The following is a 14,673-nucleotide window of genomic DNA, read 5'->3' on the forward strand; positions in this document are numbered from 1 at the left end:
TTATACCTGTGCTTGTCACTCTGTGTGTGTGTGTGTGTGTGTGTGTATTGGGGGCAGGGGAGTAGGCAAAGACCTAAGAGAGAAAATTGCTTCTAGAAAATAAAAGCAATATGGACTAGGAGCATGGATGATGAACCCCATGTATCCAGCTATCCAATGAATAACCCAAGTGTGTCCCACATGCTAAGGATCATGGCAATCACATAACCTAATAGGCAACAAAACAATTTTTTATATATATGTGTGTGTATGTCTATATTATATATCAAATATATAAGAAAAATAGAAAGACAGAGTATTTATTTATTTATTTCATTTCTATACCGCCCAATAGCCGAAGCTCTCTGAGTATAGAGTATTCAGTATATATATATATTCTCATGATATATAATACATAATTAATATGTATTTATGTGTGTGTGTGCTAGATTTGTTTTGTTGCCCATTAGGAGCGGAACACATTTGGGTTATGAATTAGATGGCTGGATACGTGGATTTCATCATCCATGCTCCTAGTCCATATTGTTTTTATTTTTTAGAAGCAATTCCTCTCTCATTCTTAGGTCTTTGTCTATTTTTCCCCTCACTAAGAAAATCTTATTGGATTGTTAGCATGTTGGCATCGAGAGCTTTGGCTATTGGGTGGTATAGAAATGTAAGAAATGAAATGTTCTCCTGTCGTTTTGCCATCTTAGCTGTCATGGCTTTTACAGTGCAGCTCCTAAGTATGTTTACTTGGAAATAAGTCTTACTGTGTTAGATGAGATTTACTCCCTAGTAAGAGCATATATATAGAGATGCAGCCTGCCAGTGCAATCCTGTGCATGTGTATACAGAACTATGGGTGTAATCCTAAACAAGATGGAAAAATAGTCCAACAGTTCCCAGGATCCCCTAGCCAGCATGGCTGGCCAGGGTATTGCTGGGAGTTGTAGGACTTTTTCCCATCTAAGCATGCATAGGATTGTGCCCTAAGGCCCATTGTGCTGAATGGGCTTACTCCCTGGTAAGTGTGTATAGAATTGTAGCCTCAACAAGTTTTTAATTAGATGGCTTTTAAAAAATGATGCGACTTGTGGCAACGGTTTAATGAAATTGAAATTGATTTTTTGCTTTTCAACCACTTAATTAATTAAAATTAAATAGATTATCAAGACCTCGATAAAGGTGTCTTTCTGAGATGCATGGGGGGGCCTGCATTCAAATGCCTGTTCTGCCATGACTAGGTCAGCCAGTCTCAACTTAACCCACCTCATAGGGTCGTTGTGAAGATAAAATGAGGGTAGAGTAGAGTCCATGTAAGCCATCCTAAGGACTTTGAAGGAAAGTCAGGATTAAGTATAATAAATTAATCAATGTTTTTAAAAAAACCCTCATAAGCATGAAGTAAGGGTAAGGCTACAATTCAGCAAACAAAAACTACCCGTCATTGTGAGAAGGACAAGTCACCATTAATATTATCTTTTTCACTATGTGCAGCAGTAGCAAAGCTGAACTAAAATACTTTTTAAATACAAGAACAGACATGCCCTGAACTCACACTGATTAAAATTTGCCAACATCACTGCAAATTTTATTTAAACGTAACTTTATTAAATGCAGTTTAGGCTCTAATCCTGTGTGCATTTACCTGGGTGTAATCCCATTGAACTCAGTGGGACTTGCCTCTGAGTATAGGATTCTATTATAAGATGGTTAAAACATAAACATGGACTCAACAAAAGCATTTCCTTCCAGTGCAATAGCAATCCCTATATGTGTCTTTTCGAAAGCAAGTCCCACTGAGTTCAATGGGGCTTATTCCCAGGAAACTGGGTATAGGATTGCAGCCATAATTAATCATCCTTGTAATGGTAAGTCAGTAAATCCTTTTTTTGTTCGTCTGACAATGAGTTGCATCCAGAACTTGTCATGGTCAGAGTCTACCCATTGAAATCAATGGGACAAATTAGTCATGCCTAACTTAAATCCCATTGATTTCAGTTGGTCTACTCTAAGCATGACTAAGTCTGAATCCAATCCATTTTTTAAATATTATTTTATAATATATATATTATATATCCAAATGGAGTAATAAAATGTGTGTTCAAAGTTGTTTGTTTAAATATCATTGTGGCAAAATTTTGTGAGTGGCAGAGTGAAGCCTGTCTCCTACAGAAGGGAAACAGAGTTACTTGGACTATCTATCTATCAAGGGAGGAGGTGTGCTTAATCTGCTGAAGATGACTTTAAAAGCCATTGCAACAAATACCTCAAGGAGCACCTTTTTCCATACCATCCCCCCCCCCCCCCCGATGAAGATCTTTAGATGAGGCTCTTGTCTGACTCAGTTGGTGATGTACATGTTGTCTGTGCAGAGGAGAGGGCCTTTTCTGTGGTGGCACCCTGACTTTGGAACACCCTCTGTAAGGAAATTCGACTGGGGCCAACGTTACAGTATTTTTGGCATCAAGACTTTCATATTGGCCCAAGCATTTTCAATTGGTTTTATGGCTTTTTTTTGGCTCTCAGTTTGATGCTACATTTGTTTTTATGGCATTGCGTTTTCCTTGCTACCTGACACCCTGGCTCCATTGGGATGAATGGCAGCCCAGGCATTTTTAAAATGCATAAAAGGGGGATTAGGTGTTCATGGTGGAGGAGAGGTCTGTCATTGTCTTTTAGACATAAAAGCTAAATGAAGCCTTCAGGTGCAGACTCAGTATACCTCTTTTGAGATTGGGGTGGGGGGGGTCGGAGAAGAAAGGGGGAGTAGTGTCCCCTTCATGACTTGCTTCCTGAGGCATCCATGGGTTGCTGGGAGAAAGACGCTGCTGGATGTTTGGTCTGAAATGGCAAAGTTGTTCTTATGTTATGTCTTTTCCCCCTCTCATTTTCTCCCCCGACCAGATTTCACTTTTGAGTACGTGCAGCGAGAAGCCCTTAGAGTCCCCCTCATCTTCAGAAGTAAGGATGGACTGGGAATTAAGTAAGACAGTACTCTTAATGTCTAATCATATGTCTCTTTATTTACATTGGATGCTTAGCGCACCCCGTCTTGAGGGCTCAGGCTGGGAAGTGATGTGTTAGCAGTTCTTCCCTCTCCTTGGTCACCGATAGCAAATTTGAATTAAGTGTGTGTGTGTGTGTGTGTATGAGATAGATAGACAAACAACAGTAACTTCAAAATATATTTAGAGAGCAATCCTATGGCCACTAGACAGCGGCTAGACGGCCATAGGATATCTGGTTTTCTGGGAACTGACCTTGGAGCTCGCACTCCGAGGTTGATTCCCGGAGAACCGATCTCCCCTGACTTCCGCACTGCCTCTGACGCAGAACAGTCCCGTCCTCTGCACTTGCAAGAGGAGCACGGAGTGGCCAAAAGGGGGCATGTCTGGGGGGCGTTCCGGGGTGGAGAGGGTGGAAATGCCTGTACGGCACATCCAGTCTGCCGTGCAGCAGCCTCCTCCCACGGCTAGACAGCTGCGATCGGCTGTCTAGCCGAAAATGCAGGGCAGGAGAAGCGTGGAGGGAACGATCCCCTCCATGCTTCTCTTGCCCTGCATTGGATAGATGGTCGCCTCCGAGTTCGGAGGCAGCCACCTATCTGAATAGGATTGTGCCCTTAGAGCTAAACGTTTCGGCTTCCGCTCTCAGCAGTAGCTGTGATGTTAAATGGATACCATGATGTATGTGTGCGTGCTGGGATCTCCAGTGTATGTGCCCGCAAACACTTCCCTTGGCACCTGCTAGGCTCCCTTCCCCTCTTGATTTTCATTTAATTTTTTAAATTAAAACAAATTACCTGGGAGGCTGGTGTGTCGCAAAGCCAAGTGTCAACCTCTGGCACCATCATTATTCCCAAGAATCCCTCTGGGCCCAAGGTTTCTGAGCCTTAACAAGTTTAGCTTCTGTGAAATGAGTGTTGGAGCAGAAAAGTGTGGGTCCCAAAGAACGTTTTTGTGTTTTGGAGCTCAGACCCCTCCTCTATGGTGCACTGAGGTTTGGGGGCAAGTTCCTTTTCTTTCAGTCTAACCAATTTGCTTTCTGGGTCATGGGTGTTCTCTGAGCAGCCATGCCCCCATGGCAGCCATTTTGATAAAAGGCACACCTTCCCTCCCTATGGCAGGGCCCACGACACTCCCTTGACATTCTGGATGTGCCCACTGACGCAAAAAGGTTGGGGACTCCTGATATATAGTGTTACGTTACTTCTGGAAGACACACAAGCTCAGGTTGTGGGGAATCTCTGAAGGAAGTGAGTTCTAAAATGAAGGGGCAGACAGTGACCACGTTTGGATGACACACCTGGCTTGTTGTGGGTTATTTAAACCATGACGAGATGCAGCACCTGCAGACACCATGTTGCATATCTATTCCCCTAAAACAGACTATGGGTTACGCAAGGGTTGTTTAACCATCTCATAACCCACACTCACCAGGCTCACATGAGACGATAACCCCTGAGCGAGGGTTGCGTATGCAAAATGGTGGCTGCACCCATCACAGCCTCACCCTGGATAATAACCCATGGTGGGTTGTCGTGTTGTGTGAACAGCTCCAAAGAGACTCTCTCTTAACTCAGAGACAGGCAACACAGAGCCATGGTGGAGAAGATTTTGTGAGCTAGAGCAGGAGTTTTCACATTCTGTGGGGTTCCTGAGACAGCTGCTGCCTCTTCTTACGAAGGCAACATTTCCCCAGGCGTGGCTTCCATTGTCTTGGCAACAGTGTGAGGAAAAAAGCTGCACACAGCGGAAGTCTGTTCTTGTAAAGATGGGGGAGCCCTCTTGGGCTCTGGATTTGGCCGTCTTACTAGGCACTGGCCTCATGATACACTGGAAGAGCTATTGTGAGGAAGTCTGTAGTACATATCATGGTCTCTGTCATTAATTCAGTAGCTGGGTTTAGCCAAGCTTTTCTGTGTGCCTTGATCCTTCCGTCTGCAATATAGGGATAATAATCGTGACCCACTTCACAGGATTATTCTAAAGAGAACTAAGATAATGTATGTAACAGGCTTTCAACATTCTAAAAAGTAATGATATGCATACAGTTATTAATAAGGAAAAAAAAAATTCCCTAAACAAAATCCCCAACCCCCTGCTCATTTTTTTTAAAGAAAAAAACCTGACATCAATAAGACAAGCCTAAGCACCTGATGAAAGAGGACAGAGGCCTCCTGATTTGGCAGTCATAGGTGGAACTATTTGATTAACCACTTTTATTATGTTATTTTTCCCTCTTGCTTTCCTTTGAATATTATATGTCTGTCTGGGTTTTTTTCCCCTGAGTTGGCCTTGAAGTGGGATCACTCAGGTGGTAGCTGTTACTGGAGGGTGTGGGGAGGAAGAGTTGGTAGGGAAAAAGGGACTGTAAGAAAAAGAATTGGAAATTCATGCAATAATGTTCAGGTTCTGAGAACGTTTATTCATGTTTAATCAGTGCAACTAGCGGACACTGTCCATTTCTTGACATACTGTTTTTTAGTGATATGAAACTAAAAACTAATAAAGATTTATTAAGAGAAAAGTTTAAGACAAGCAAAAGGAAGTCTTTGTGCTACACCAGACCTGTTGAGCTCTCTGCTACAGGATATCATGAGGACTAGTAGCATAAAATGGCTTTTGAAAAATGAATACATGGAGCTGGGATCTGTTGGTGGCTGCTAGCCATGACACCCGGACGCATAACGTCCAAGCTTAGAGTTGGTACACCTCTCTGAGAACCAGGTTTGGGGGAACTGAGAAACAGCATTCAGGGATCCGAATCACGTACTCCTTGTGTCTTGGTAGACTGCTAAGCAAGATCGGCATGATCCAAGATGGCAGTTCTTGTGTAAATTTCCTCTCGGCTGTACTCAGTTCCCTGAAATTTGATGCGCTTCCAGCGTTTATTAAAATGTTCTCCTTTTGCTAATTTCAGGATGCCAGACCCAGACTTCACCGTACGAGACGTCAAGCTGCTCGTGGGTAAGTTATTTGAGAAGCTGATGGAATGTAGCGATAGCGATGGTGTTGTTAGTGCTTTAAGAGACCCGAAACGGTTGGAGCGACACCCAAATCTTTTTGGACCCTTGTGTGTCCCTTACATAAACTGTGCAGCTACGCCCACAAGAATTACTAGTCCAGACAACGTTACCAGCTTGTGTGCCCACAAATAACCTATGCCAGTGGGTTGTCTACCTGCCTTCACATACCTGTGTTTAAACTGAGCCTCCATGTTCAAAAATAGCGTATCTCTGAATATCAGATGCCGGGGACAGATGACGTTGGTGGGCTTTTCCCTGCGTTCACTGTGAGCTTCTTGGAATAGCTTGCTGGCCTTGGTGCAAAATGAGAAGCTGGGCTCAATGGGCGCTTGGTCGTGCATCCGTGCCGTAACCATGTTAGCTTGCAGGCAGGCAACTGCACTGCTGGCTCGATTCTGCTGATCTGCAGCGCCACCACTGCTGGTGGCCAGAGGTGGCATTGCAGCTTCCCAGTCCAGCAGGAATCAGGTCACAAATGGAGCCCATAGGGTCCCGTCTGGCACTGTAAACTTCCTTTTTCCCACCTGGCTTCTCGTTCTTCAACCTGCTGGATGATCTGCTTACCTGTAGAGCAGTCGTTGCTGGCGGAGAATGACTCAGAAAGGAGACGGTATGTGGAAAGTGAGTCTGCTTTAGGGGGACCTCTTGTCACTCTCGCGTAGAGGTGAGCATTGACAACTTTGCTTTTTGAAAAACACAGTTCTCGGACATATCCCAATAGATGCCCATTCTTCTGGTTTGGTCAGAGGTTAATTTTGCTTCTGTGTGTTTTGAAAAGATTGTGTCTGATCTGTTAGCCTGGGCCAAGATAACAAATGTAAAAGTGGCGCAATTTAAAAACAATGCAAAGCAACCCAAAACAGGTCTACTTAGGAACTTCAGGCAGCGCTGAATGCTGGGGAATGCTGGGAGTTGTTTGATTTTTTTTCCTGTATAAACATGCATAGGATTGCGCCCTAAGTCATGAGGGCTAGGAGCTTGGGGGCAGGGTAGTTTTTCAAGTCATGAGGATAGAAGCTTGGTGGTTTTTGTTTTTAATTAAAGATAAGATTCTCAGAAAGTTGCGTTCTGTGCCCAATAGTGCATTCTATGCACTGTCTATGTGCTTGCAAAATGACAGTAGGAACACACACTTGGTATACCTGGCTACATTTTTAGTAGAGCACCTAATATTGCACTACTGTGCTCTGTTATCCTCATTGCCTTCCTCTTGTTGCCCGAGAGGGTCAACAGTACTGGCATCTTTTAAAATTAATATTAACAAAGCACCTAAAGTGTTACGTATCCTGCGGGGCGGGGGGTACCGTGGCTGAGTTACTGTTTTGAACCTTGGCAGTTCCTGTAGAGTTGGGAGTTCTTCAGTTCTGTGTGTGATAAGGACAGTTGTGTTCGAGGCCTGCTGAGCCTGACAGTCATTCCCTCTACCTCTACAACGAAGGTGGGATTCTGAGAGCTATACAGGCAGCAAGGATGATTGAGAATACATTTCTCACCAACTCCTTCAGTTATTGCACAGAGATTTAAAATTTCACCAACGAATGCAGCAACCTGGAGAGGGCATTGCCACTTATATTGCAGAACTGCGTCATCTGTCTCAACACTGCAACTTTGGGGATTTCCTAGAGGATATGTTGAGGGATCGCCTTGTCTGTGGGGTTTATGATGAAGCACTGCAATGATGCCTCCTGTCTGAGCCAAACTTGACATTTGCAATGGCTCAAGAGAAGGCATTAGCCAGTGAGGCTGCCTCACAATATGACACAGAACCCAGGAGAGATGCAGAGGATGTAGATGCCACTTGGAGCAAGCAGGCTGAGAATTCTGGGCAGCAAGGTCAACAAAACACAACAGATGCACCCTCCATAAAATCTGCAGATAGGCCTTGGCTTACCTATTCCTGCTCAGGCTGTGGAGGACCTCAACAGCACTCCCTTTGCAGGTTCAAGGATGCTGAGTGCAGGCTTTGAAAGAAGAAGGGTCACCTTGAGCAAGTCTGCTGTTCAAAATCTGTCAGCACAAGGCCAGGGAACTATAGCAAAGAGTCACTCCACCTAGCATCTCGTGGGGTTGGTTATCCAGAGGGTGATGAAACTCAACAGCTATATCACATTCAGAAGGTCTGTGGCAAGGAACCCCATGATTCTGTGTTGTATGCAACAGTATTAATCAATGGCCAGAAGTGCAAAATGGCAGTGGATTCGGGGTCTGGGGTATCCATAATTAACAGAGACACCTTTAACCACATTTTTTGGGACCCTCGCTCCAAAGTTGTCAAGTCCGTTTTGTATTCTGCATGATTACAGTGCAAAGAAGGTCAGTATCGTTGGATGCTGCACTGTAGACGTACAGTATGGCTCTTTCCAGGGGAAGCTTCCACTTATAATTGTGGAGGGGTAAAGGAATAACCTCTTGGGGAGAAACTGGTTCCCATCAATAGGGATTGGCATTCAAGGAATTCACGCCCAGGTCGGCTTGCAGCAATTGTTAAGAAATTTGCAAGGATATTTTCTGAAGAATTGGGAGAATGCAAAGGGAAGCCAGTGTCACTCCATCTGGATCCATCTATTGCACCAATTTGCATGGAAGCCAGGAATGTGCCTTTTGCATTGCGGGAAAAAATTGAAGAAGAGCTTGAGCATCTCATCAAGCAAGGTGTGCTAGAACCAGTTACACAGACCCAGTGGGCTATGGCTATTGTGCCAGTATTAAAGCCTAATGGGAAGGTGGGACTGCATGCGGATTGCAGGTGCACTGTGAATAAGGCACTTAAGCAGCATCCATACCCAGTGCCTGCCATCAATCAACTCGCTGCTCTTGGTGGAGGGAAAGTCTTTGCAAAACTTCATCTGGCCCGAGCATATCAACAGTTGGTCGTCAATAATGCTACAGCAGATGCCCAAACAATAATCACATCAAGTGGCATTCCGAGTAAAGTGTCCGCAATTTGGAATTTCTGTGGCCTCTGGACTGTTCCAACCATTCATAGAAACCCTGCTTTCTGGAGTTCCAGTTGTTTATTTATTTATTTATTTATTATTAAATTTATTAATCGCCCATCTGGCTGGTCACCCAGCCACTCTGGGCGATGTACAACATACCATAAAACAATTTAAAACAATAAAATTCTACCATACATTTTATTTTAAAATACCCTAACCCACCCCAAATGCCTGCCTGAACAACCAGGTGTTGTACTATATTTTGACGATGTCCTGTTCATGGGATCAACAGATCAACAGAGGAAGAACTTGCTGAACGACTTCAAGAAGTCCTACATTGTTTTGACATCCAGCATTCATGTAAAGAAGGAGAAATGTAAAATTGGAACCTCCAGTGTAACATTTTTGGGCTGTTGTATTGATGTTTCTGGTATTCACCCCACCGATGAAAAAGTACGTGCCATTCATGATGCACCTGCTCCAAAAACAAAGCAGGAACTTCAAGCCTTCTTAGGACTTCTCAGTTTCTACTCTGTGTTTCTTCCACAAAAAGCTACCATTGCTGAGCTACTGCATCGCTTGCTGGGAAAAGGAGCTCCATGGAAGTGGACCAGCCAGCATGAGAAGGCTTTCCAGAACATCAGGCACTTGTTGAGTTCAAATTCTGTGCTTTTACATTATGATGACCCCCCCCACACACACACACACACACACTAATCCTTACTACTGATGCTTCTTCTTACAGGGTTGGCGCTGTGCTCAGCCACAAATTCCCAGATGGTACACAGGCACCAATTGCTTATTATTCAAGGACTATGTCATCCACTGAAAGTGACGACACAAATTGACAGAGGAGCCCTGAAGCGCATTGTGGGAGGAGACTGGCCAACATGCCTTGCCAGGCTTCTCATTGCTCAGCATGCTACTCCTTGTGCAACAACAGGAGCCAGTCCTGCAGAGTGACTTATGGGGCAGTGTCTAAAAACTTGCCTTGACTGTCTCCACCCAGATTTAGATGAAGACTTGCAAAGCAAACAGGAGGAAGCTCCGGATGCTGCCTTCTCAGCTCCTACCCTCTGTTCATTTGCCCCACAAGATCAGGTGTTTGCTAGGAACTATGGTGCTGGACCAAGGTGGGTTCCTTCTTCTATCATTGCGGTCACTGGACCTGTGGCACACAAGGTCCAGTGTGCAGATGGGTCAGTGTGGCATTGCTATGTTGACCAGCTGAGAAGGCGTTCTGGCCAGAGCGGGTTGGCATCAGCAGAGGTAGCTGCTGAAGGTCTATCTGGAACTGATGTGTTTCTCTCACCGCTGGTTGAGGCGCCAGAACCTCTAAGTGATGGGAGCAAAACTCCTTCCTTACAAACTGCAGTTGCTGAAGGGAAGTCATCTGAGCAATCTCCACTTACTAGTCAAGTGCAAAGACCGTGCTGTGAAAGGGTACCTCCTCGTTGGTTGGAAGACTATGATAGCTACGGGGGAAGGAATGTTATGTATCTGGGGGTGGGGGGTACTGTGGCTTAGTTACTCTTTTGAACTCCTGTAGAGCTGGAAGTAGCAACAGTGGGTGGAGCTTCCGCTAGGTTCTTCAGTTCTGTGTGTGATAAATAAAGGACCGTTGTATTGGAGGCCTGCTGAGTCTTACAGTCATTCCCTCTACGCATGCAACATTTATTTATTTATTTCTATACTGCCTGATAGCCAAAGCTCTCATACCATAAAGGTTTTTCACCACCATACAAAGAAAACATCAACGTTTTCTTACCACCATACAAAGATGAAGAGAATAACACCATCCCTGTCCGCTGCCTTACAATCCAGGTCCAGTATCAGCATGCTTGGGCAGCTGCTGGAGCTGACACCTGCCCTGGAGCCCCCAGTCTTGGGCTTATCTGGTGGTATGCAGCCATTTCCCACAATGCATTTCCCACAACGCACTGGGGCACCTGACAACCAGAGCATCTCTCCAGCATATTGTGGTAACTTAATATGGCTACCCGCCACTGCCAGATAACTTAGCGTTGTTATTGGTGGTGGTGGTAGTAGTAGTATTACTACTATTATTTATGTATCCGTAGTAATTAATAATATTAATAATAATAAAATTTGTTAAATGCGTATGTCACCTCCCACTGCAAAAAGCAGTCTTAAAGCAACTTACAATCAAAAATGCAATCATGCATAATTAATATTATGGAGAGCCAGTGTGGTGTAATGATTAGAGTGTTGGGGTGGGACTTGGGAGACCCGGGTTCAAATCCCGACTCAGCCATGAAGCTCACTGGGTGACTGGGCCAGTCACTGGCTCTCAGCCTGACTTACCTCATAGGGTTGTTGTGAGGATATAATGGAGAGGAGCATCATGTAAGGAGCCTTGGGTTCCTTGCAAGAGGAAAAAGGCAGGATATAAATGTAATAAATAAATATACCAGGAAAAACCCAACATTAGTATAAAGTATAATCAGGACAATAACATAAATACAAATAAACACCATAAAAAACATAATCTAAAAAGAATACAGTGTTAAAGTGTGCATCCGCAAGACACAAAATCTCTCTTCTCCCCTACCTAGAATGTGAGGGGGGAGGGCACAAAAGCAACCCACAATAGGTGGGCCATAATTAACATCCAAATGCCTGGGAAAGTAAGTATGTCTTCAGCTGAAGCTGAAAAGATGACAGTGTCAGCACCAGGTGAGCTTCCTTGGGGAGAGTGTTCCATAACTGTGGGGCCATCACAGAAAAGACCCCTTCAGGAACTGCCTCCCCCTGATCTTCTCTCGGGGGGGTACACAGTGAAAGGCCTCCGATTTCAGTAGCCAGGGGTCCACCAGTGTAGGAGGAAACCCACCAGAGTGTGCTTTACCAAGGACCCCTTCACTTTGAGAGCCGGCCCTGTTACCAACCAAGGTGGACTATTGGTCTCTAACCCACTGTGAGGCAGCTTACACTCTTGCATATTCCTTGGAGGCAGAACCTGTTATCTTCTGCAGAATCCTTAGACTTTCAATTTTCCTTCACTCTCTTTTTTTTTCTTTTTTTTAAGAAAATAAAAAGTTTCTGGCTGCTTGTGAATCCTTGCATGCAGCATGTGTTCTCAAAAGCAGAGGCGGGTCGGCGAATCAAAGCATTGTGCTTGCCTGCCTTTTATTTTTCCCTTTTCAGACAGGCACAGGAGAGTTGGGTTGTTTTGCCCTCTTGCCATTGTTTGCAAGGACTAAAAAAAGACGCCGAGCGAGGAAATGTCAGAGCTTTTCGACAGGGAAAGTGGGACACATTCTCCCTCTGTTGCTATAACGTTATAATTTTGTGTGTTATGGAGAGAGGGGGAGAGAGGAAGGCGATGGAAAATTGCAGGAAAATCTCCTAGCGTAGGCATTGGGGGTGAAAGAAAGATTTTTAACTGAGCAATCCTATGCAGCAGTTATGCAGTGAGGGGAGAGATGCGGCTGTTGTGCCAGCGAAAGGACAGCAGAGAGTGAAGGCCCTTGGCAGGGAGTTCCACTGAGTAACACAAGGATCTTCTTCCCCTGTCCGGCACGTGGCTCTGCCCTGTTTTAGCCATTCTACTGTTTCCTGTGTACCTGAGGTGTTCCACTTCTGTGTCCGTCATGGTGATGGTATGTCTGTTTTCCACCATATCTTGTAGCCCAGGAGTTCAGAACCTTGGACTGTCTGGGGTTCCCCTTCCCCCATCCATCAATGGTTTGGTGGTTATTTGTGTGTGTGTTTGTTTGTTTTATATACAATATTTATATACATTCCACATCAAAAGATTTCGGAGCACTGAACAGCAAAGATAAAAGAATAAAACACCATGTTAAAACAGTTTAAAAGAAACCAATTCTGAATTTAATAAATGGTGGTTGGCCACTCAAGGAAGGTCTCTCGAAACAGCAATGCCTTCAGGAGGTGCCGGAAGCAACGTAACGTTGGTGCCTGCCTGCCCTCCGAAGGGCTCTGTTCCTGGTGGGCTCCAGCCGGGCACAACGTATGGAGACACCTGGGACATGCCCTCTGGCTACCAGGCTTCTGAGCAGGTTTTCCTCATTCTAAAAGATTGAACTGCCTCTCCTAAGGCTCAGTGACTGGCAGGAAGGGCTTTCAGCTAAAGTATGCTGGTATTTTGGCCTTTCCTGGCACTGGAATGTGCCCCCCCCCCCAGCTTCTCCAAAATGGAATTTGGGCCTCAGGCTGAAAGTGGTTCTGCACCCTGCTATAGCCCCTCAGTTGGTAAATCTCAGATACAGGATTACATCCTTAAAAAGTATTTGAGCGGCTTGGCTGCAAGGATTGATTTAAATTTTATTTACGGTATTTTTCCCTTAAAAAAAATAAAAAGGGGGGAAGCTCAAGCTGGCTTGCCAATGTACTTGAATTATCTATTTATTTATAGCACCATCAGTGTACATAACACTTTACAGATATTTATTTATTTATTTATTTATTTAAACCATTTGCATCCCGCCCTATATCATTAGGATCTCAGGGCGGCGTACAGATAAAATCAATTTAAACAGTGTAAAGCAATCAATAATTTAAATAGCTAAAACACATTAAATCATTAAGCTAGCTAATACCAATTAAAAGCTAAAACAATAAAACAGTTAAAACAAACTCAGGAATTCCAATTAGCTCTCAAAGGCTTTGGTAAAAACCCATGTTTTAACTTTGCGCCAAAATGAGACCAGTGTCTGCGCCAATCAGGCCTCCAAGGGGAAGGCATTCCACAACTGGGGTGCCACAGCAGAGAAGGCCCTCTCCCACGTCCCACTGTAGTGTATGTGTTGCACTGGTGGGGTGCAGAGGAGGGCTTCTCCAACAGTTCTCAAGCCTCGGGCAGGCATATATAGGGGGAGGCGTGCCCTCAAATATCAAGCTCCCAAGCCGCTTAGGGCGTTAATATAAGAAAATAGGTCTCTGCCCTGAGGAGTTTACAATGTAACATTCTATACAGAGGCCAGCCATAACATTCAATACAGGGGAAACAGCAGGAGGGGTGGAACGGAAGTAGGGGTAAATGAAATAGCACAATTAAAATGCATAAACGCAGTAGGACAAAATTATAAAACATTTATCAGTCAATAAAGAATAGCAGCAAATGGAACATCTGTTTAGAAGCCAGGATCTGTTAGAACCAGTTAGTCACATCAATCTGGAAAGGATTAAAAAAAATCAATATTTGTGTGTGTGTGTTGCAAAGAGACATAGAAAAAGAACTACTACTAAGTAGAAAGGTTGTAGAGTTGAGAAATACAAAGATGATCAGGTGGATAAGCTTCTGAGCATATCAGTCTATGTAGTGATAAGATCAACCCAGATGCTTTCTGCTGCAGAGGAGAAAGTCTAACATAACTTTTTCTCTCCATTTATAAAAGAATAAAAACGATGCCCTTTTGTAGAAGAAAACCTACGGATTTGGTTTAAACTGAATTTTTTGTTGACAACAGAAAGCTCTTTACCCTTTCCAGCAAAAAAGCCTGTAAGAGAAAAAAGAACTGGCGGGCTTTTGCGGGGAGTCTGTTCCACAGTGCAGAAGCCACCACTAAAAATGTCCTGCCCTGTGCACTGTCAGACAGAACAGAGACAGATGAAGGAGAGTATTTATTTATTTGTATTTATGAATTACATTTTTATCCCACTCCTTCCTCCAAGAAAGTCAAGGTGGGGTATGTGGTTGCCTCCTTTTTATCTTCACAACAACCCTGTCAGGTAGGT

At 44.2% G+C, this 14,673-nt stretch overlaps 1 protein-coding gene across 6 annotated transcripts in view; it reads left to right on the plus strand.

Moving 5' to 3' along the window:
* The window catches only part of KDM2B (lysine demethylase 2B), a 92,824-nt gene that overhangs the window by 6,694 nt on the left and 71,457 nt on the right, over positions 1 to 14,673 (plus strand). For 5 of the 6 annotated variants that reach the window (XM_084820128.1, XM_084820129.1, XM_084820132.1 and 2 more), the window contains 2 exons: positions 2,890 to 2,968; positions 5,908 to 5,954. In XM_084820128.1, coding sequence (XP_084676254.1) covers positions 2,890 to 2,968; positions 5,908 to 5,954 — 126 coding nt within the window. The remainder of the gene's footprint in view (positions 1 to 2,889; positions 2,969 to 5,907; positions 5,955 to 14,673) is intronic. The other variant, XM_084820133.1, reaches the window with a different exon arrangement.

This window comes from Heloderma suspectum, chromosome 13, assembly GCF_057233095.1.
Source record: "Heloderma suspectum isolate Gila_16-S chromosome 13, 16-S_ref, whole genome shotgun sequence".
NCBI classification, from domain to species: Eukaryota; Metazoa; Chordata; class Lepidosauria; order Squamata; family Helodermatidae; genus Heloderma; species Heloderma suspectum.